Source organism: Aythya marila (genome assembly GCF_965140915.1).
Source record: "Aythya marila genome assembly, chromosome: 1".
In the NCBI taxonomy this organism is placed as follows: Eukaryota; Metazoa; Chordata; class Aves; order Anseriformes; family Anatidae; genus Aythya; species Aythya marila.
Genome location: NC_139042.1, coordinates 152,772,532 through 152,794,489, shown reverse-complemented (window position 1 = coordinate 152,794,489; position 21,958 = coordinate 152,772,532). Strand labels below are relative to the sequence as shown.

General features: G+C 59.7%; 1 protein-coding gene across 1 annotated transcript; it reads left to right on the top strand.

The window, feature by feature from the left end:
• The first annotated feature begins 9,872 nt into the window (after positions 1-9,872).
• On the top strand, positions 9,873-21,594 carry CARD10 (caspase recruitment domain family member 10). Its single transcript, XM_082757498.1, has 21 exons — positions 9,873-9,906; positions 11,136-11,354; positions 11,628-11,765; positions 12,050-12,375; positions 13,486-13,668; positions 13,941-14,096; positions 14,178-14,303; positions 14,459-14,653; positions 14,746-14,868; positions 15,299-15,414; positions 15,607-15,647; positions 16,031-16,151; positions 16,416-16,596; positions 17,402-17,525; positions 17,853-18,093; positions 18,406-18,475; positions 18,575-18,674; positions 18,769-18,927; positions 20,125-20,246; positions 20,546-20,661; positions 20,869-21,594. The coding sequence occupies exons 1-21, from the start codon at positions 9,900-9,902 to the stop codon at positions 21,074-21,076; spliced, it is 3,072 nt and encodes a 1,023-aa protein (XP_082613624.1). The 5' UTR covers positions 9,873-9,899; the 3' UTR covers positions 21,077-21,594.
• Positions 21,595-21,958: the final 364 nt, after the last annotated feature.

Sequence of the window (21,958 nt, the reverse complement as noted above, 5' to 3'; positions counted from 1 at the left end):
CATGCTATGAGTTTCTGCCCACCCATGGGACACCACATCCTGCTGGCATCACGCCTTGTTCCTTGTTTGTCCCCTCTCAGTGCCACCAAGGGGCAGCCTGCCGGTGGGCACAGCCTTGCCAACGTCCCCGGTGACCCCATGGCCTGGAGATGAGGCTCGGAGGCCCTGCTGGAGGGCTGCTTGGCCAGGCACAAGCGCTGCTCGTGGCCCCGTGGAGGAGAAGGGAGGTGTCTCCGCTGGTGGAGGCGAGATGAGACTTGTTGGGGTTGAGCAGGGCCTGGCTGGAGGGATGACAAGATGTCTGCGGAGGAGATGTCAAAATGGAGCCTCTTGCTCGGATCTGGTGACCCCGCCGAGCTGCCCTGTTCAGGATGGGCACCATGCCCTTGGTCATGGACCACCGCTGCTGGCAGAAGGTCTTATTTTGCTTGCACCTCCCCTGGGATCCTTGCTTCCTGAGGATTATCCTTCCCAGGGAGTGACCCCAAGCTGGATTTCGGTGTCTGTGCTGTCTGAGAGAAGGAGGGGAAGCTCTTTGCTGGAGGCAGGCTCCGTGCCACTTCCCAGCAGACCAGCTCGGTGCTTCCCTCTTCGCTCGGAGGCTTGCAGTAGGGTTTTGGCACAGCATCAGCCTCTCGGCCTCGGGCTGCTCCCCTGTGAAGTGGGAGGGTTGCATTTTCTGCCTTCCGTGGAAGCCAGATATGACGGGGAAGACGAGCAACAGCCTTGTGCGTTTTGGTCCAGGCCTCCTTTTAGCATCTCGGGGGGAGACGGGAACTCAGGTCTGAAGTGGACGGAGCTGTGCCACCGGTGGGAAAAGGAGAACCCACGACCTACATCCTCCCAGCCTGCCAGAGCCGTAGTAGGGACCTTTTTCTCACGTGTCCTGCCCCCAAAAAAGCCAGCGGGGTGGTGGGAGAGACTGGGGCAGACCCGTTCTTCCTTCTCCATCCGCTGGGGTACCTCTATCCCCATCCCCGTCCCGGTGCCCTGCAGTGGGGGCTGCGGCGGGGAGCGAAGGCAGCCGCCTCTGCCGGGGAATGCAGAACAAATCTCTTCCAGATGGGGCAGGGGCCACGATCTGCTCCTCGCGGGTCGCCCGCTCCTCCTCCTCTTTCCCCTCCTTCTCTTTCTCCTCCTCCTCCTCCTTCTCCTCCTCCTCCTTGCCCGTGCTCGGAGCATCTTTGCATCCTGGGGCCAGGCCTTGCTCCATTTCCAGGAAAGCTTCTGGAAACCCCCCCTCTTCTGCACCCTCCCCGAGCCAGGCTGTCGGGTTTTACCCCTTCGGGGACGGTGTTGGAGTGGGTTGGAGCCCTGCAGGGTGCGTGAACGCCAGCTCTGGGGCTCGCCCCAGATCCTGGTGGATCAGCCTCACCGGCTGCACCTGGGCAGTGCAGTTCCTAGACCCCTGCCTGACACCAAACCCATCAAACCCTACACCCCAGCCCCTCCTCGTCTTGTCCTCCTCCCTGCGAGCGATGCTGTGGGTCTGGACGGTCTTGCAGAGCCACCACAGCACCCGTGGGTGCCCTGGGCAAGAGCTAATGCCCAGACCCCTCCCAGCCCCATCTCCCCAGACGCCCGGCTGCCTCATTTACCCTGAGTCACCCCCAGCCTTTCATCCTTCTGCAGCCTCACCCCCCCAGGGGCAGCAGGACCAGTCTGGGCATCGGGCTTATCATCCGAGCAGCTGGGTGGCCCCGCAGCTCCCCGCAGGCTGCCGGCTTTGATTCCTGCAGCATCTCAAAGATGGGGCTGAGCAAATTGCCCCCCTCCCCATTTTCCTTTGCAGCCCCACAGGGCGACAAGGGGCTGCAGGACTTCCTTTTGGGGACGAAAAATCCCTTTTCTTCCTTTCTCCGGTGCCCGGGGACACCCCAGCTTAGGGCCGGGACCCCCCCATCCCTGGAAACTTCCCCGGGGACGGCGGGCGGCGGGGAGGGCAGGCGGGCAGGGGCGCCCGCTCGGCGCACGAGCGGCAGATATCCTGTTGCTGCCCAGGCTCCCCAGCTCATATTTCCTCATTAACTGGGAGCGCCGCTCGTTTGCGGGCCACTTCCAGATGTTTCCATTCTCCTCGCGGCGGCCGCATACCGCGCGGGATGGGAGGCGCTGCCGGCAGCCCCCCGCTGCCACAGAGGGGCCGGGGGGGGGGGGGTGTCCCTGCCCCACTGCACGTCCCGCTGTGGGTCCGGGTTCCCTCACCCCGCTGTGGGTGATGGATGAGTCCTGCCTGGTGCCTTTCAGCTCCTGCCCATTGCTCTCCTGGCAGCTTCGGGGGTGATTTCCCCTCTGGTGGCACCCCACAGGGCCCCGCACCGTCCCCATATCCCCTGCACGCGGTGCTGGGGCTGGGAAGAGGGGTGGGACGTTTTGGGAGCCTATTTCTGATTTTCCTCTGCTCTGGAGCAGCGGGGGGCCGAGGGAATGGGAGCGACCATGTCCTGCCTGTGGGCTTCGCAAAGGAGGGGATGCTTCTCCCAGGGGACCCGGGCTGGGAATGCGAAGCCTTGGGGTTTGCCAAAGCCCAGGAGGAGGTAGGGATGAATTCCCAGGCTTGCTGGCAAGCCCATCTCCTCCTATCCCAAATGTTTTCATCCTCCTTCCTCCTCTCCCCCATGGCTTTCTCCTTGTGTGCTTGTCCTGCCCGCAGTGCCGCAGGTGTAGGGGTTTGGGAGGGTGGAGGGAGATGCAGACCCCAAATCTGTGCTCCTTTTGGCACGGACAGGAGGGAAAGGGTGCTTTGGGATGGCTGGGGGCATGCTGCATAAAGCAGGAGCAACCCTGGAACGGCTGCTCGTGGCCTGGAAACACCCCGGTGATTCCGGGCGCTGGGAAGGGAGATGCAAATCTCGATGTAAATATGGGTACGGTGTCTCCCACCACTTGATTCTCCAGTTCCTCCTCACGAACCCTGCGGAGGTGGAGGAGGGACTCGAGGAGGGGTGTTCAGACATCGTTCTCCCTCCCTGTAGGAGCGTGGGTACAGGGAAGGCGGGATGGGGACGAGGAGAGAAATCATCCCTGGGGTGAGGGCATTGCCACGTCCTGGTCCGAGGGACGAGGGGAGCGGGTGGAAGCAGGGCCTGGACGCCTCTTTAATCTTAATGATTTTGCCTGTCCATCCAGCCCGCGTATTTTTGGCCACGGAAGGAAGGGGGTGGGGTGCAGAGGCGGCTAAAAATAGGGGTGTCCCTGCCCATTCCCCCAAGGCGGGCATCCGTCTGTCTGCCTGCCCGCCTGCCTAAGGGGCTGCTGCGGGATCTGGAGGAGGGGAGCAGGCCCGGGCCTCCTCCCCAAAGCGTCTGGCTCCGCTTTTGTTTGTCTCTGGGCCCTACGGGGACAGGAAGAGGCCGCGGGGCTGGGAAACAATGGCTCATTCTCTCGGCGTCAGCGCCTGGCCAGCAGCGATAGGGGACGCGGGCCCCCGGCCAGGAGGAGGCACGGCCTCGGCCGCCCCGAGGAGACGGTGAGGGGCGATGCCAGGAGAGCTGCTGGGACGTGGGGTGCCTTCCCCCAGCCTTCCTGCTGTGTCCCTAACCCCAAACCAGCCTCCCGTGCAGAGGGGAGTGGGGTGGTCTCCTGTAGGTGGAGGAGGCGATGGAGGCACCGACACGCAGTGGGCACAGGGAGCGTGTGTGCACGCTGGGGCAACCCCTCGCTTGTCCTTGACCCTATAAAACCTGCGGGGACGGTGCGGGGATGGTTTTGGCACCCTGCATTGGGAATGCCCCCAGCTGCAGCCAGGGAGGTGTTCCTTTCCGCCCTCGGTGCTGGGAGCTGCCGGGTCCCCTGCCCATTACCTCTCCGGGCATGGTTGGGGTACGAGGAGACGGTGCGAGCACCCGAGGTGGGGCAGAGGTTAGGGGCTGTTTCGCGGGGAGGGGAAAGAAGCACCTCCCCGTCTCCACAGACCCCTTCTCAAGGTCTCGGATGCTCGGGGCTGAACGCTTGCCAGGGCTCCTCTTGTTTACTCAGATGGGAGCTGACACATCCAAGGTCTCTGCTGACTCCACTTTCCCACATGCTGCTGCCGGGCGCATTCCAGGGCAGAGTGGAAGTCAGCGCCGAGGCATGCGAGAGGGCTGGGTTCGGGATGCCATCCTGCCCTGCCCGCTCTCCTCCGGCAGCTGGCACCACGGCATCACCTCTGGCTGCCCACCGGGGCTTTTACGAGCTCGGGCTGGCACGGAGCCCGGTGGGAAAGCACAGACGGGGAGCTGGGAAAGGGAATCTGCCTCTCACCCCGACTGCTTGCCCCGAGGCTGGGTTTTCTCTCCCCTCCAGAGATCTGCCTCCGATGAGGGTCAGCAGCGAGCGTGAGCTGGAGGAGCGCACGCACGCCCTCCCAGCCCAGCGTGGATGCCTTTGGTTTTAGGAGAGAACACCACAGAGCTGCCAGAAATAAGTGCCAGGAGTTAAAGAAGGGTTTGCAGGGACGGGGCTGGTGAGCGGCGCTCGCCCTCTCATTTCGGCTGCGCTCCCCTCGCTTGGGGTGCTTGGGGTCCCAGGGATGCTCCGACCTCTGCTGGGGCATCTGGCACCTCCGCGTCCCCCAGGCTGCTGGGGAAGGTTGGCTACGACCTCTCCTCCTTGGGGCCGGCCCGCAGAGGCCCCTTTATGCCCGGCATCTGGAAGAAGGGGCCTCGTCTCCCTCCTTGGCTGCCGCAGGAAACGCGGAGCCTGGAGGTCAGGGGCCGGCGGCAGCTCCTCCCGTGGGGCCAGCCGCCCGGCGCAGGGGCTTGCATCACACTGGAGTGGATTTGGGGGGGAGGAGAGAGCCAGGCTTTTCCTGTTTATGTGACTAACAGACCCCCGAGAAAGGGAAAGGGCTTGGAAAGCGCCTCGCTCTTGGGCGCGCTCCAGCGAGCGCCGGGGATTGCATCCCCGCGGCGAGGCTCGGCTCCCTCCCAGGGCACCCAGCTCCCGCAGGGCTGAGGCTGGGGCTGTGGAGGTCGGGGCGAGGGGGAAGGCTGGGGCTGGGAAGAGAAGCACGGCTCCCTCTGCATCCCAGCCTCTGATTCCTCTCGTGGCTGTCGGAGCCGACAAAGGGCTCGTCCCCTGTCTCAGCTGGTCTCCGTGGGATGGTCTGGAGGGCCAAGTGGTGCTGGGGGTGAGTCAGGGAGGCAGCTGGGTGTATGTATGTATGCATTATACATATGTATGTCGGCTATGGGAACACCAGACGGGGAGGAATGTGTAGGGGAGGCGTTCAAATGACACATTTACCCACGATGGCTCCAGCACACAGCGGGCAGAAGGGCTGCAGGGTGTCCCGCAGCATCCAGGGCCGCATCCTGCAGGGCATCCCCGCAGCCCTGGTGGTTCACGGAGGAGGAAATAAGGTCCCAGGTGCTGCGCCTTTACTTCGGGCACCATAATTTGCCCCAAATTTGTCAGGTCTCAGCTTGGTAGCCCTTGGCCGTACTGAACGTGGGTTGAGGGGTGGGCTGTGCAACTTCACCTCCAGCAGGTGCCCGGGGAGAGCAGATTCCACCAGGTAACATTAATGGGATAAAAGGGGAATCACGGCCCCTTTGGGGGTGGAGTTGGCATGGGTACAGCATCTCCAGCATGAAAAGGTTTGGGAAAGGCCTCAGCAGCAAGGAGCAAGGAGCCCTGGTGCCTGCCAGGAACGGGCGCAGCCCTTGGCTCCCTGCGTCCTGTGCATGGGCTCCAGCAACGAGGCCACGCTGACCCAAAGCTTTGGGGCTTTGCCCTGGCACTGCCCCAGCCACCTCCTCCCCCAGGGGGTTGGATGGTGGCGTGGTGACACCCCATGGCTCTGGAGCAGTGCTACAAGCGGTGGTGGCACGCCGCTGGAGCTCGGATGGGTTGCAAGGAGAAAAGCCAACACGCCTGCCCGTCTCCACCGGCAGCCCACGCACTCAAAGCCCCAAATATTGTAGCAGCAGAGAGCTTTGGGGAGCTCCCCCTACATCGGGCACCTACGTACCTCCAGCTGGAGCTCTGCTGAAGGGGGCACAGGGGGAATTTCTGTTCTGCACAGAAATTTCTGTTCTGCCATCCTGCTGCCTACACGCAGAGCGCTTGCAGGACGCTCGTTGGGGACGTTGTCGTTCTCCAGCCCTGTTTCCCAGGATAACGCCAAAGCCACATTGCGATGAATGCTTTGAATGTTGGCTCACGTGCAAACCTATCCCCAAATAATTGCTGGCGAGGTGGGAAGCTGTACCTGCTCCACGCTTCTGCTCCAAAGGGGCTGCGTGCGGCGCCCGACGGGTTGAGGTTGATGTGGCCACATTGACCTCTGGTGGCCGCAGCCTCAGCATGCAAGGCAAGCAGCGGGTGGCTTTGGCGAGCTGCTGCCTGCTGCGATTAAAACGCAGCTGGGGTCGTTCCCTCTGTGGGTTCCTTCCCTTATTGCTGGACTTAAGGCAGCCGGGAGCAGGGCTGAGGTGGGAGAGGCGTGCGAGGAGACTTGCGGGCTCAGCCCTGCTGGCTCAGGCTCTTGGCCATGGGCAGTCGGGCAGCTTCAGAGTGAGGAAGCCCATTTTAGGGACTCGAATCCCATGAGCCTGCCCTAATCCAGCTCTCGCTTGCCACCCCCCACAGCTGGATATGCCCCAATGAGGACGGCGATGCGCTGCCGAGACCATCCTGAGAAGCTCCCAGACTCTTCTGCCTCCTTTAGCTCCAGGCAATGGGCGTGTGCGTGAGGGGGAGGAATACTGAAGGAAACATTCACTCGTTTTCCTATCTCCACAGGCATTTATGTGCATTTCCTTCCTGCCAGGAGGGCCGCTCATCCTTTCCGGGGGGCTCATTCCTCCCCTTCTGCAGTCACCTACACCACCGTGAAGCTGTTGGCCTGTCGTGGCTCTGAAAGGCAGCAGGGGGACGAGCAGGCGCTCAGAGCCCTTGCAAAGGCTGTTCATATAAACCCTGAGCTTGGTGAGAGTCAAAAATAGGAAGAGAGGAAAAAAAATAGGTGAGAGGAAAAATGAAAGTGTCTTTTTGTGTGTGCCATCTAACCTGGTGCGAGTGCGCGAGCTGCTCAGAGCAGGCTGGGGTTGAGAAATCTGTTTCACATCCTCCGAGCTTTCTGCGTGTGTTTTTGTTCCACGTGGGAACCAAGCTGTGGAGAGGTTTTGTGACACAGAGCTATGCGTTGGGACAGCTAATGAAGAGAGGGAAAGTTCAAGAGGAGGTGCTTTGGGCTTTCTTTCTAGGCTTGACCAGAGAGAGCACCAGGGACCTTGGCGAACCACCCCCCGAAAACTTCATCAGAAGATACAAGTCTTGGCAAATCACTTGGCTGTGAGGAAAATGGCATATTTTGATGGGGCAAAAAGCACAAAAAGAGGTATTTTTTTGAAAACATTGTGACCACCTCATGTTACCGTGTAGGTAAGGTGTTTCAGGGCAGGTTTGTAACACAGGCAGAAGCATAGGCAGCATTTTACAACGCATCTGAGCTCACCGTCTGCTGAGCTTTACACCGACGGCATTTCATCCACACGATCAGGAATTTAATCCCTTCACCACCTCAGGCCTCTCTAAGGCGGTTTCAGGAGCTCGCCTACCTCCAAGGGTGCCCACCAGTCAGCCCCACACCACAAGCCACTGCTGAAAACCCATGGCTTTGTGGGCTCCATGTGCTAAGCCCTTCCTCCCTCGGTGGAAACATCGCATGGCTCACCGCTCGCTGGCCTGTCATAGGCTTCCTGTGTGAGCCAGCGGTGTTTGGAAAGTCTTACCAGTGCGACTATTTTGGTCAGGAGTTGAAAAGAAAAAACAAAAACACGACAAAAAAAGCCAACAACGAAAAACCACCTACCCACCCGAGCACCCCACGATGACATTCCTGGTGGGAACTCGGCTGTGGCAGCACAGAAGTTGGGGTAATTCGGAAACGTGAGACCTGGCTGTGGTGGCACTGTGACAAACTTTGGGTGTCTGGTACCACGACGGTTCTCCCCCAAAAGGAGAGCTCTTCACCGCTGTGCCCACGTTCCCTGGGCAAAAAAATAAATAAAATGGGATAGGACATCTTCCTTTCAGGAGGTGTCTGCCTGATCTGCTGGCTTTCAGGGGTGGTTTTGTGGTTCTGGGGCACCTGCCCAGCTCCGAGCCCCTCCAGGAGCAAAAGCAGCAGCTAAGGCTTGATGTGGGAAGTGCTGTGTCTGCTTTGGGCTTACTCTGAGTCACGAAGCAGCAGAGCTACTGCCCGTGAGGTCAGGGAGGGTGGAGGAAGAGGTTTCCTTGACACCAGCCTTGAGTCTGTCCCTGTCTGGGTGAATGAGAGAAACCAAGCCCGTTTGGGGCTTTTATCGCGACGGCGAAGATCTCGCCTCCCATCACCGTGTGTTATCCTGCTCAGGAAATCTTTTTCTCTAGACCCGGGCTGTTTGCAAGAGAATAACTAGCAGGAAGACACTGACATGGCTTGAGTCAGAAGTCGTTCCCTGCGGGCAGCCTCGCTCCTGCTTGCTTTCAGCCCACTGACAGCTGGAGGTAAGGGCTGGAGACGGAGCCGCGTCCTGCCCGGAGAGCCCGTAGTGGTCTTTGCACCTCGTTTTTTGGGGGAGAGCTGGGCAAAGTGGGGGAGGAAGGCAGCTGCTGGGATGCCTGGCAGGGAGGATGAGTCAGCAGCGAATTCATACGCTCGGGGTGGCAGCGGGTGGGACGGGGGCCGTGCAAGCAGAGGGGGTGTTTGCCAAAACCGACTGTGAGTGCACGGTGTTTGCACACGAGGGCCGCGAAGCCGTGCGGTGCGAGGAGGAAAATTTGGGGAGCGAGTCTCAAAAGCTGGTCTCAGGCAGTGGTTGTGCTTGCGAAGAGCACGGCAGCATGGGGAAGTGGGCTTGCGACAGCCTCCCTCCCCCCATGACCGCTTTGCAGGATCCCCATGGGGTCCGGAGGGGACGCATCAGCCCCTGGAGGGGCAACGATCCGAGATATTCATTTGGGGTCCAGTGGGAACCCCACAGCTCCTTTAGGATGGGTGGTCTGGCTCCTCATTGAAGCTTGTTTCACACTTTGGCTTCTGTGGTTTCCACCTCTGCCAGACCCCTCCTGGTCCCAGTGGCACGGCACGGGTTTGGGCAGCGGGGGCGGTGGCAGGGGCTAAGCCTCGTGTGCCTGCTGGGATGCTCCAGCCCCGCTCCTGGACGGCTGTGGCAGCTCGGAGAGGGAATGAGGAAGGCTCCTGGCATCTTCCCCCATCCGGGCAGCCCCGTGCAGGGTCAGGCTGGCGGTGCAGGCCCCCGCACGCCGCGGGCAGGGCTCAGTCACCCTGCCCCGGGGGTGCCTCCACGCCCAGCTCCACCCACAGCCGCTGCTCGGGGGCCAAAATTTCGGCTGGGGCACCTCTCCTCGGCCTGGATCGAGCTTTTTTCCAGCCGCTCCTATTTTCTCCCCTTGCTCCTAACCCTCTCCATCCAGCACAAGGGGTGGCCGGGCTTTAATTCCTGGGAGCGCCCCAACCACGGGAGCGCCCCGGCGCTGATCTGGAGCTCTCCTCCCCGGCCAGGGGACGCCGAGCCGGGCACCCCTTTTCCTTTCCTTTCCCCGGCAGGCTGCGGGGAGCTGAAGCCGGCTGCGTTTCGGAAGAGAAGTTGCTGGCGAGCCACATCCTTCCGGAGAGCGGCTCCAGCCCCGGGGCTGTCGGCGGAGAGGAGACGGGAGCGCAGGCACAGGAGGACCCGTCCCCGCCTCGCCCAGGTGAGGAGCAGCCCCAGGGGCTCGGAGCCGGGGGGAGAGGCTGCTTGGGGAAAGGGAAAAGGGGAGGGGAGCCGGCTGCCTGCCCTCCCAGCCGGGCGGAGAACGGAGGGAGGGAGGGAGGGAAGGAGGAGGAAGAGGAGGAGGAGGAGGAAAGGTGCAGCGGGGTGGGGAGAGCGCTCCAGGCACACCTGCAGGAGCGGCGCGGAGCCGGGATGGAAGGTAAGGGGACCCCGCCGTGCGCCCCCAGCTCTCGGGACCCCTCCCGGAGCCCCCTGCTTTGGTCTGAAGGTCTGAGAGGCGGCAGGGCTCGAAACAGCACGGCTGCTGTTACCTGCTCTCGGTCTCCCCACCTACTCGTCTCTGACTCTGTAAGAAACGCGGATCGTTTTCCCTATTCAGCTCCCTTTGAATGGAACTGGAGCGATCCAGATCTGTGTCGGTATTTAGGCTCCTAAGCCCTTTGGTGCCTGAAATCAGACACTTGAGTGCCTTTAGTGTGTCCGATGGTCCTCTCCTCCTGTTACCCTGCACCCAGCAGACCCCGAGCCCCCGTAATTCTGCTGGGAGGACTGACTTCAGCGCGGCTCTCCGGGCCGTCCTCCTCGCTGTGCGAGTTGGCCGGCTGAAATAGCGTGATATCAGCCTCGCCACAGGGGAAAAAAAAAAAAAAAGAAAAAAAAAAAAAGAGTGGGAGATATTCTTCCCTCTGCTTTCACGCAGCGTGAACCTTTGCACCGCCGCTGGGGACGTTTGGTTTGTGTGGCTGGGGTAGGAAGCTGGACGTGGTGCCAGCACCGGAGGGGAGGTGATGGCGCACGCTGGCGAGGAGTTGGCTTTGTCTTGCCAGCTAAAGGGATCTGTGCTGGCTGGGGAAACGGGATTTCTTTGTCAAATTAAGATGGATGGGCTGGTTGAGCTGATGCCCAGGTGGGAAGAGAGCTCCTTGCGGGTTGCTGCTCCATCACAGCCTGCAGGGCTTAATGGGGCAGGCTCACTGCTGCTGTAAGGGCTTCGGGGCCGTTAAGTGGAGGGGATGCATCTTGCTTTGGCTGAGAGTTAGCTTCCCGTGTTGCCGAATGTTTCCGCTTCCACACCCATGTGTGGGAGACTCGTGGAAAACACATTTTTGACATTCCTGTTTGGCTCCGCTACCTGCAGCCAAGCTGCTCCGTGCTGCGGGGCTGAAGGTGACATCTTCCCTAGGCTTCCCACTAAAATGCACTCTTAATTACCCCATGCACCGCTGCCTTCTGCCTCCTACGTGTCTAAGGTGGTAGAGGCCCCATCAAGGCCCCACTGGACCCATTTGTCTATAAGCTGACTTCTGAAGTACCTGAGTCTGGGCGCAAGACTGAATCATTTGCAGGATCATACCTTGACTCATTCCCCTGTACCTTTCACCCCGTGCTCCTCCATCACTCAGACTTTCCCTCCTTTTATCCCGCCAGCCCTGGAGAATGCCTCTCTCCAAGCCTGCAGCCTCTCGGAGCAGGAGGAGGAAGAAGATGCCATCTGGGAGAAGATCGAGAGCGCACGGCACCAGCTGACCCGCTCCCTGAACCCGGCCAAGCTCACCCCCTACCTGCGCCAGTGCCGCGTGATAGACGAGCAGGATGAAGAGGAGGTGCTGAATTCGTGCCGGTTCCCTTGCAAGAGCAACCAGACAGGTGGGAGAAAACACAGACAGGTCTGGTTTGTGGGGGGACACCTGTACGTGACACACAGTGGATGCTCACAGGCTTGGGGTGTTCTGACCTCCTGGTCCCTCACACGGCAGCGCTGCCCTGGCTTTTTTTTGGCCCACGAGATGCTCTGCAGCCAGATTTCCCTCTCCTCCTCTGTGGTGGAAGTAGAATTGGAGAGGCTATTTTGTGTCATGGAGCTGGGCTATGCCTTTTTTTTTTTCTCTGTCACATGCTAACTCCTTATCCCTTACCCAGGTTACCTGATGGACATCCTTCGGCGGCGCGGGAAGCGAGGCTACGAAGCCTTCCTGGAGTCCTTGGAGTTTTACTACCCCGAGCACTACACCCGGCTCACGGGGAGGGAGCCAGCCCAGCGCTGCTCCATGATCCTGGGTAGGGGCAGGCTCTCTGTCCTCCCTTCGGCGGCATGGGAAGGGCCAGCAGTGTGGGCATGGGTGCGTGCATGCGTAAAACCCAGGTTCACGCTACCTGCGAGCAGTGAACCCTGACGGCCCTGCTAAAGATCCGGCAGGAAGGGAACCAAATGGGTGTGTAACAGGCCGAGGGGACTGAAAAGCGTGTGATGGGCCTTGGTGCACTACAAATTTTCAGGCTGCTTTTTTGGGGGTTACCCGTGTCTTGGAAATCGGGACTTAATTCCTCTTTGTCTCCTCCAGACGAAGAAGGCCCCGAGGGGCTCACTCAGTTCCTGCTGGTGGAGGTGAAGAAGATGAGGGCTCAGAGGAAAGAGCACCTGCTGAAGGAGCACCAGCTCCAGGCAAAAAACCAAGCCTTGGAGCAGGAGCAAGCCCGGCTGGAGCAGCGGCTGCAGGAGCTGCTGAAGGTGCAGGAGCGGTGCCAGCGGCTGCGGGAGGAGTGGGACTCCAACAGCGTGGAGCTGCTGAGGCTGAAGGACGAGAACTACATGATGGCCATGCGCTACGCCCAGCTCTGCGAGGAGAAGAACATGGCCGTGCTGCGCAGCCGGGACCTGCAGCTGGCGGTAGGGGGCCAGGAGGTGACTTTTTAGCAGGGTGGGTGACAGTTTCCACAGCCTCTGGGGGGCTGAGTGGGGTGGCACGGCTCAGAGGGGCGCACGTGGATGTCCGTGTGTGGGGTGGTGCCTTGCTCAGCTCGGCTGTTGGCACCTTGAGATGCCCTTGCACGTGGTTTCTGCCCTGGGCACGTACGGCGTGGAGCTGCTCGGCATGCCTTGGCACTTTGGCCGAGAGTCAGCCCATTTTTCCCCCCCCTCCGACACTCCCTGCCGCCTCCTCGTCCTCCGCTGACGTTCCTGAGACTCACGCTGCATACCTGAAGGGATTCATGACGCTGCACTCCGGCTGCCAAGCTCTCACCTCCAGCAAACACGCGCCTGTTTCCTGTCTGGGCAAGGACCAAAATGCCTCGAACCTATTAATAACCCAGCTACTTAGGTGCCTCCTGGCATTTCCCTGCTGCTCTGCGCTCCTCGTGCAGCCCCGTGGGTGCCTCTCAATCCTCATCCCGCTCTGCCCGTGCCAGGATCCTCCCCTGCTTTCTGTCTGGCGTGCCTGCCTGTGCCAGCTCTCCCAGACCCTCTCAGAGCAGAGAGGTGAATTAATTGCTTGCGGGTGACTGTGGGGTGGAGAAACCCCTCTAGGAGCCGGGTGGGCCACGAGGTGCCAGGCCACTTTCCCTTGAGCTCACCCACCTGCCCTGCATTGCCTTCAGTGGGTTTTTCTGCCGTGAATGTTTCCAGGAGCTGGGAAGCCTTTGAGGGGACTCTCAGCTGCTGGCCCTGGCACCATGCAGGAGGCCCCCAGGGTTAAGGCCAGCTGCACTGCGGATGCCCCGAGGCAGCCAGAAAGTAGTCGTGCAAAGAGAGGAGCTGGAGACTGAAAGTGTTTATGCAAAAATTCGATTCACGTGCATCCTCCTCCTCCGTCCTGCAGGGAAATGCTTTTGGGCACAGCTGTGCAAACCTTGCCCCAGCTCAAGGATGCTCCTTCACGTGGTTGCCAGCCCTTGTTTTCCTGGCCTCCAGGGCGTTTTTCTGCCCAGTTTCCACTCTCCCACTGAGGCAGAGGTACTGGGCACGTGTGCCAGCCTATATTTATTCCCTGTTCCTCAGGTGGACCAGCTGAAATGCAAAGTCACCAGCCTGGAGGAGGAGTGCAGCCTGCTGAGGAAGCAGGCAGCCGTGGTGCCCCAGCGGGAGGCGGAGGAGCGGGGCCACCCCGACACCGTGTCCGAGCTGTGGGCTGAGAACCAGCGGCTGATGGCATCGCTGCAGGAGCTGCAGGGCACCTTGCAGGTACCCCCCGGGGCAGAGCTGCCTCGGAGTCACAGACAGCTCGAGGCTGGGAGGGCTCTCTGGAAAGGTCTGGGCAGCGATGGGTCACTCTTCCCAGCTCTGTGACCCTTGGGTGTGCTCACAAGCATCGCTCCGTGCCTTTGAGGGCACAGAAGGTTCACAGAGAAATGATGAGGGGAATCGTGCTGCCACCACCGAGCCACCAAGATGGGCACTTGTCCAGAGGTCCCTCGGTGCCTGCAGTGTGGTGACGCTGCCTCCTCCCCTCCCAGGCTCCAGGCGAGGTCCCAGTGCCGGGCTCTGAGCAGATCCTGCTGGACATCCTGGAGCACGACTGGAAGGAAGCCCAAGACGACCGGCAGGACCTCTGCCAGAAGCTCAACTCCCTGCAGAGCGAGCTGCAGTGGGCCGAGGAGCTGAGGGATAAGGTAAAGCATCCATCACCAACCCCTTCCCCGCTGTGCAGTCGCTTCTGAGAGTGTTTAACGCTCGCTGCTCGCTGCTGCCAGTACCTGCAGGAGGTGGAAGACCTGCAGCTGAAGTACCGGACCCTGCAGAAGGACTGCGACCTCTACAAGCATCGCATGAACACCGTGCTGCTGCAGCTGGAGGAGATCGAGAAGGAGCGCGACCAGGTGAAGTGCTCTCCACCCGCCGGCAGGAGCAGGGCTCTTGTGTCTGCTTGGGGTACCCTCTCCTTCCCCCGTGGGTCTTCTCCAGCAGTGCCAGGGTGGGAGAGGGGGGTTTGTCGCACGCCTCCTCGTCTCACTCTCAGCCTGGCTCCTTGCAGGCGATCCAGAGCCGGGATGGGGTGCAGCTGCAGTACTCCCAGAGCCTGATCGAGAAGGACCAGTACCGCAAGCGCGTGCGAACCCTGGAGGAGGAGAGGGACGAGCTCCTGAGCAAGCTGAGCCAGGCGGAGGGGCTGAACAGCACGCTGGAGGCGCAGCTGCAGCGCTGCAGGGGCAACCGCAGCCTGGGCAAGGTGAGGGCGGTGGGATGGGAAAGCACAGCAAAGAGGGCAGGGCTAAATTTTTTGGGGGGACTCAATGGGATGACGGCTCGCTTCTCTCCCAGATGTGCAGCTCTTCCTACTCCCTCTGCTCCAACCTCAGCAGCACCTGGAGCCTCGCCGACAACCCCGCTGGCTTCGCGAGCGGGCTCGTGGACGCGCTGGGGGACTCTGCCATTCAGAGCATGGTGAGAGCTTGGCCGTGAGAAGCTGCTCCCGTTGGGAGCAGTGGGAAGCTGTTCCCACTGGGAATAATGGGAACCCGCAGCCCTGCAAGGGCACAGAGGTGTTGGAGCAGGGTCAGCGTGGGGTGCCCTAAAAATCAGCAGCCCCACGTAAGGTGTTATTCTCTCCAGGAAGCTCTGCAATCATACCCTGGGGAAGCAATCCTGTTTCATACCCCATAGCAAATATCCTACTGTTTTTAATGGGGTCAGGTTCTTGCCCATTTCCCTCTGATCCTTCAAATCTTCAAACCCTCACCCCCTGAGCCCCCTAAAGCAGGAAGTCCCACAGGCTGCTTGTGCACCTGGATGTACTAAGAGTGAGATTTAAGGACAAGGGTGCTGGTGTAAGCAGGAGTTTCTCTCTCAAGGAGTTTCTCTCTCTCTGCCCAAGGAGGTGACCCCCGACAGCGAGAAGGACATCAACCGCCTCTCCACCTTCCCCTTCCCTCCCTGCATCGGCTCCATCCTCCGGAGGCAGCGGGAGGAGAGGTGCATGCCCTACAAAAGGTGACTGCTGGGGGCTGCTGGAGCCTGGGTCTCCTCTGGGGGGGCCGAGCAGGATGGCTCTGGGAGCCTGGAGTGGGGCTGAGGGTGGGAACTTCTGTGTGGGAAAGCTGAGGGGTTGGGGGTGAAAATGGGATGAAAACAGGCTGTGGAGAAGCTGCTTCCTCTCATCTCACCTTTGTGTCTCCTCTGCAGCTTGTCCTGTGGCTCCTTCAGCAGCATGGAAGATGCAACAGGTACCAGGGTGGGGATTTTCCCCAAAGGACTCATCTAGGATGAAGTGGTGTCTGGAGGGAGAGGGGTGGGAGAGCTGACTCTCCCTCACACCTTCACTTTGTGCAGCTTGTCCCCCCGCAGAGCTTCCATCCGCTCTGTTTGATTTACGGAGAGCTTTGCTGGTAGACAACTCCTTTTGGAGCTGGGGAGTAGGAAATGGAAGAGAGCAATGCCTTCGCCCTGGGGTTTTATCAGTTCTGGGTGATGGGCTGCGGACCTCCTGGTGCTGGCGTGGCCTGTGGTGGATGCTGGTGGCTGATCCCCACGCCATCCTGCGGACACGGTCTCCCCGCAGTGCTCCAAGAGGCGACGTGCCCCCTCTCTCTCCTGCTCTCTCTCCTAGGCAGTGGTTTCGCTAGCATCTCGCTTGGGGCCTTCTCCTCCTCTTCCAGCAGCACCTACGCCAGGGTGAAGTCGGAGATCTGCTTGTCCACGCTCCCCAGCCGCCAGGAGGTCACCAGGAGGTGACTGCTGCTCTCTGAGCTGGGCACGAATCTCTGTACTCTGGGACTGGACTGGTGGAGCCCAGCTTAGCTTCTGTGGGGCTGGCGGGGTGGAGCGGGATGGGGGGGTTCACAAGCTCCATGCAGGTGCCCTGGGGATGGACCATGAGCCCTGCATGATATAAAGTTCAATACAATAAAAATGCTGGAGCTGGGCACAAGGCATGGGGACGTGGTCCTTAGAAAAAGCAGCAAGCTTCACTTGGAGGTGTTTCTCCTTGCCAGGTCCCTGGTGGTGCAGCTCACCAGCATGGGTCCCACCAGCAACCTGTCGCCCCAGGAGAAGAGTCTGGGAGCGGACATCTCCATCCTCGGAGGGAACAGGACAGGGATTTTCGTCCAGTGGGTCAAGCCAGGCTCACAGGTTGAGAAAGCAGGGCTCAAGGAAGGCTGCCGGCTCATTGAGGTGGGTCTGGGAACGGGCTCACGCTGGGGATTTGCAGTGCAGGTGGGATGCAAGGGGTGTGGAGCGAGCCCCGGTACAAACTGGCTTCTGGCCAGCTTCAAGTCCACCTCCATCTCTCTCGTTTCCCAATCCTGCTCCTTGCCTTGAGCTCTGTGCAGCAATAACAGGCACGCAGGTCTCTACACTCAGACCTACCTGTGCACGCAACGGTGCCAAGACTCTCTGAAAGGCTTCCTTCAGCTACGGGAGGAGAAAAAACAAAAAGGAGTCACGAGGATTAAGCCAGCAATATGGCTGCGTGTCCCCGGAGCTGCCTGTCACCTTGTAGTATTGCAGAGCAGCTCGCTTCTCGCACCCCGCGCATGCCTGTTGCAAAACAATCAATTCTGGAGCGAGATCTCGCAGGCCTCCGTGACCCTCTCAGAGAATAATTGCTCTGAAGAAAGCTCCTGGAAGGAGGGAAGGGCATTTGTTTTGGCAGGAACGACACCTCTTGAAATACTGCCACGGCACTCGCATTGATAGCCCACCTGTAACTGGAAAGAAACCAGCCTCCCTGCCTCCGCTCCCGCACATGTTTGTGCACACGCGTTTGCTTTCAAGGCAGCCCAGCATCCAAACCAGAGAGGGGGGGGTGGCTGGCAACAGCTAAATCAGAGGCAGAGGAGGGAATTGGAGGCTGATGAGGATGCTGCAGGGCTTGCCCTGGGGCTGTGCCATCTCTTGGTGAGCCCCGGTGGGTGAGGAGCTCGGGGGGAGCCTCCTCTTCCAGCCCCTGGGTCTAATGGCCTCTGCTCCTTGCCAGCTGAGGGTCCCGTCGCTGAAGGAGGAGGTGCTGTCGCTGGAGAACTGCACGCGGGAGGTGGCCTACCTGAGCCTGCTGCACTGGGATGAGCCCTCGAGCCTGGTCTTTCAGCTGGACCTGCAGGGTGAGGCCCCGGCAGCCGGGCTCTCCTTCCAGCCTCAGCTCTCTGCTTCCCTTCCTGACCTCTCAGCTCTTCTCTCTCTCTTCTCCCGTTTGGTCCTAGGCCACGAGGTGTGACACCGGGGTTGGCCGTAGCTCCGGTTACTTGCCCTGTCCGGTGTGACACCCTCTGAGTTACGGGATGGAGGTACAGACCTTCTGTCTGGCTGCCTCCTCTGCACCCCCCACCCCACCCCATCACCTCAAAAGCTGTGCTGGGAACTTGGTGATCGCGTTGGTGACGCTGCTCTACCGTGCCCCCACCCGCGGTGACCTGCGTCTCTTCCTCCAGGATACCAGCCTCTGCGGGAAGCCCTGGAGGAAGGGAAGAAGTTTTCCGGAGACTCTTTCTACGTCCGCACCAACCTGCCCCTCCTGGAGTCGTCAGACCCCTATGCCCTCTGCGTCAAGTGCCGGGAGATCCTGCACGTCACGGACACCATGCACAAAGGGCGGCTGGAGTGGTACTGCTCCCGCGTCGACCCCCTGACCATGCGGGACCTGGACAAGGGGACGGTGCCCAACTACAGCAGGTAACGGGGGGGAGGAGGAGAGCAGAGGGGTACCTGGGCTACTTTTCCGTCCCTTTTCTCTGTGGTGAGCATCCCCAAGGAGTCCTTGGGGTACGTGGATTGGCCTCTTGATAGCGTAAGATGCCCACACCTGGTGTTGGGAACCAGAGCTGTAGGGTTTTGGTGTCCTTGAGAGACTGGGAGGTTGAGTGAAGGCTTTGATATGCCTGTGCTTCAGGAGGGGCTCTGTGGGCTTTGGGGAAGAGGGTTACAGCTGGCTGTGGTCCCTGAGGTCTCCAGAGTTGCTTGAGGGCCACCTCTTTGTCTTTTCAGGGCCCACCAGCTGTTGAAGATCCAGGAGAAGAGCAACCTGCCCGGGCAGCAGAAGAGCCACAGAAATAACGTAAGCCGGAGAAGCCAGCAGGGAGAGCTTTTTTTTTTTTTTTTAACACATTTTTGTTGGGCTGTGCTCTCAGCTCTGTTGCCTTCCCTTCCTCTTCAGCTAAAGAAACGGGCCTTGGACCAACTGCGCCTGGTGAAATCCAAACCACAGAAGAGCTCAGGCCAGCCCCCTCAGCAGCTGTGGCTGGACCCTTGCTCAGGTGAGCTGTTCCCCCCACACCTGCCCCGTCACCCTTGGGGACCTTGCCATATTTTCACCTTTTTGGCTTTCTCTTCTCCATTTCCACCTTCCAGACCCGGACAGGAGCCTGAAGCCTTACAGCCTGGTGCGCCCGGTGGTGATGCAGACACCGCGCCCTGTGGTGCTGTCACCCAACTGCATCGCCCCGCGCCTCATCAGGAACCTGCTGGACCTGCCCACCTCCCGCCTGGACTTCCACGTGTGCCCAGCAGGTAGGGGTCAACGTTTTTTGGGCAAATTGCAAGGTGTGCCCTCCTGTTCCTAACTGTACCCTGTCCCTTTGGCTATGAGGGAAGCCAGCCCTCCCTTCTGGTCTTTTGGGACATGAGGATCCTCATTCTTTCCTCGAGTGATGTGGCGTTGTCTTGCAGCTCTGGGTGGCTTTTCCCAGGGGTGAAGCCCTTGCCTGAGGTGGGATCTGCAGCTTGACTCCCCACCTGCCCTTCCTCCCCGGGAATGGCAGCATCCAGCCGTCCCCTTCCTTCCACCACCAACGCGAGGCTGACACACCGCTGCGTAGGCAGCTGGGGAATGGGGCTTTTTTTTCCCAGAGGGGATTTTCACAGAGGACAAATCCCTCTCCCTCTTCTCCTTTTTCCATCTCTCTCCTCGCCCATGTTTACAGTTCAGTCTTTGCCAGCTGCGGGACTGAAAAATGAGTCGCTACGCTTTTTGGGGGTGGGGATGGAGGTGGTGAAAAAATCTGTTTTGCAGAAAAAGGATGGCTCTGCCAATTCTGGCCTCCGGGCTTCTTAGCTGAGTGACTTGGCCATATATCCTATCCTACTGAGCCCTCTGCAGGGTCCCCCTCACATTGCACGGGAACATGCTTTGAAGTCATTTACTGCAGCAGGGGACGTAAAACCAAAAACAACTCAATTCTCTCCCGCTAGTTTTGGCTGTTGTGAGGAAAGAAGGTGATCTGAGAGCCCTGAGATGTTTCTCTTTTTCTTTATTGCCTGTATTTTCTCTTGCTCTTCTCTTGCAAGCCAGATAATCTTCCACAGGATCTTGATGCCCCTAAAAGAAACTTGTGAAACTTAACCTGGTGAAATAAAATGATTCGTTTTCTGCCGTGCTTCATCAAGGAGGGGCTGGAGCAGTGGGGAAGGGGGGAATCAGGGCTGGGAGCTGGCTTTGGCTGCTGCTGTAACACAACACAAGAGCTGCTCTTGCCCTGCAAGGTCTTCAGCTGCGATATCTTGCTTTTTCTGCGAGCAGAAAGTGGCAGGAGGCCCATGCCAACGTGTAATGTTGTGTAATTAGACTCGCTCTCCAGAATCCATAAGCACTGGACTCAAGTATCAGCACCGCAGCAAGCGTGCAGGAGCTGAGCTGGGAAGTAGGTGCAAGAGGGATGAAGGGATGATGCCTCCCTTTTCATCCCTCCTGGTCCTCTTGGCTTGCAGAGAAGCTGGCAGAAGAGCATCCCAGCGCTGCCCATGCTCAGGAGCCCCCTGTGTCCAAAAGTGGCCCCCAGGAGTGGAAGGAGAGTGGCCAAATCCGCATGATCCGGGAGGCGATGGAGAAGGTGCTGAATGATTTGGGGAGAGAGGGCCGGGAACGGGGCACCCTGTTTGGGTGGGAGGAAAGGATGGGATGGCTGAGCGGGGCTGCTCTTGGGTCGGGCTGGCTGTGATGAAGTGGGTGACCCTGCTCCTTAATTCTCCCCTTCCCTCTTGGCCCTGCTTGTAAATCCCACATTTAATGGAATTACTATCGGAAAAGCAATGATATTTCACAGTATGGAGTTTGATTTAATGCGGCTGTCAGGGGCTGGGGCTATTTCTTCTCCATTTAAATCAGTAAATCTATTCAATTTCCTTCCAGAATAAACACTGCCTGCTCGAGCTGGGAGTTCAGAGTGTGAGGGATCTAATTAAACGTGAGATATACCCCATTGTGATCCACATCGAGGTCACCGAGAAGAACGTCAGGGGACTCAGGTAAGGCAAGACCGTGCGGTACGGATGGAGGGCATCGCGGCAGGATGGAGAACACCTTGTTCAGAGGGAGAGGAGGTGGCTGTGTTTGAGGATGGGGGAAAAAAGGGCAAAAAAAATCAGCTTTGTGCACGTGAGCGAGCTCTTGTTGGTGTTTTTGCAACTCCATCTCCCCGTGTGAAGGTGACGTTCGTCTCTGTGTCTTCCCAGGAGCTTGCTGGGGAAGCCGGGCCAGCGGGACACGGAGGTGCTGAAGATGTGTCGTGGTGCTGAGCAGGCTCTCCACACTCTCCCCTGCTCCTGGGCCCGTGTGGAGCCCCACGCCTGGAGCCACGCCGAGGAGCTGCCCAAGGTGGTGCGGGGCTGCATCTTCCAGGAGCAAACGCGCCCGCTCTGGGTTGAGGATGGCGATGGCTGAGCTCGAAGTAGCAGAGCCTTCCCCAAGAGCTGTCCTCGGGCTCCTCCAGGTAGCGTGTCCACCTTCCGCTGCAGCAAAGGCACCAGGTGGCCTTGTGGGCCCCCTTGAGGACATAAAGAGTTGGGAGCACAACACGTGTTGACCCACCAGCCTGAGCTTTCCGTGTTTTACTGGAGAGAAGTCTTCCTTCCACCTTTCCTCTGGATGCCTCCTGGGCTGTTCCCCATCACCTTGGCCCCTGGGCTCTGGTACGTGGTCAGATGGGGAGCACGGGGGAACCGTGTGAGCTCAGGCCGTGCAGGAGCATCTCTCTCACACGTACGCATTGAAACCCTTTGCCCATCACCTCCGTCTTCCCTGCCCCGTGGCACCGTGTGCTCCGGGTCCTCCTCTACCTCACCTCCTGCCCCGCGGAGCAGGAGGCACGGCCGCACTGACACTAAGACGCAACCAACCCTCGTTTTATGGGAGCTGTACTTTTTATGGCTTGTAAATTATTAATGGGCCGTTTCACTGGCAACCCGCGTGTAAAGGAGAATTAAATGCCATTCATAACGGCGACGGGTGGCAGGCTGTGGACTCGTGTGTTAATGGGGAGGGTCGGGTGATGCACGGGGGTGTTTCTCTCCTCCTTTAGCTGGGGGCCATCTGCAGGGCAGCAAGAGGTGTGTTGGGAGAGGACAGGCTGAGCATGCCACAGATCAAATTCCCTCCCGTTTCTACTTGCTCTCTGTTTTTCAGCCCCTTCCTTCTCTGCAGTGCTGATGGTAGGCAGGTCATGCTGGGAAAGCTGGGGAAAAGCTCCCTTGATGACCTGGCCAAGGTTCCTCGAGCTTCATATCCCTCCATACCCCAGTTATCATGAAGCAACAAGGCAGCTAC

What these genes read in the sequence shown, in the direction of transcription:
- CARD10 (XM_082757498.1), top strand. An exon ending in CCGAGGAGCTGAGGGATAAG is followed by an intron (nt 14,097 to 14,177) that starts GTAAAGCATCCA and finishes CGCTGCTGCCAG; the next exon opens with TACCTGCAGGAGGTGGAAGA. An exon ending in CTTCCACGTGTGCCCAGCAG is followed by an intron (nt 18,928 to 20,124) that starts GTAGGGGTCAAC and finishes CTTGGCTTGCAG; the next exon opens with AGAAGCTGGCAGAAGAGCAT.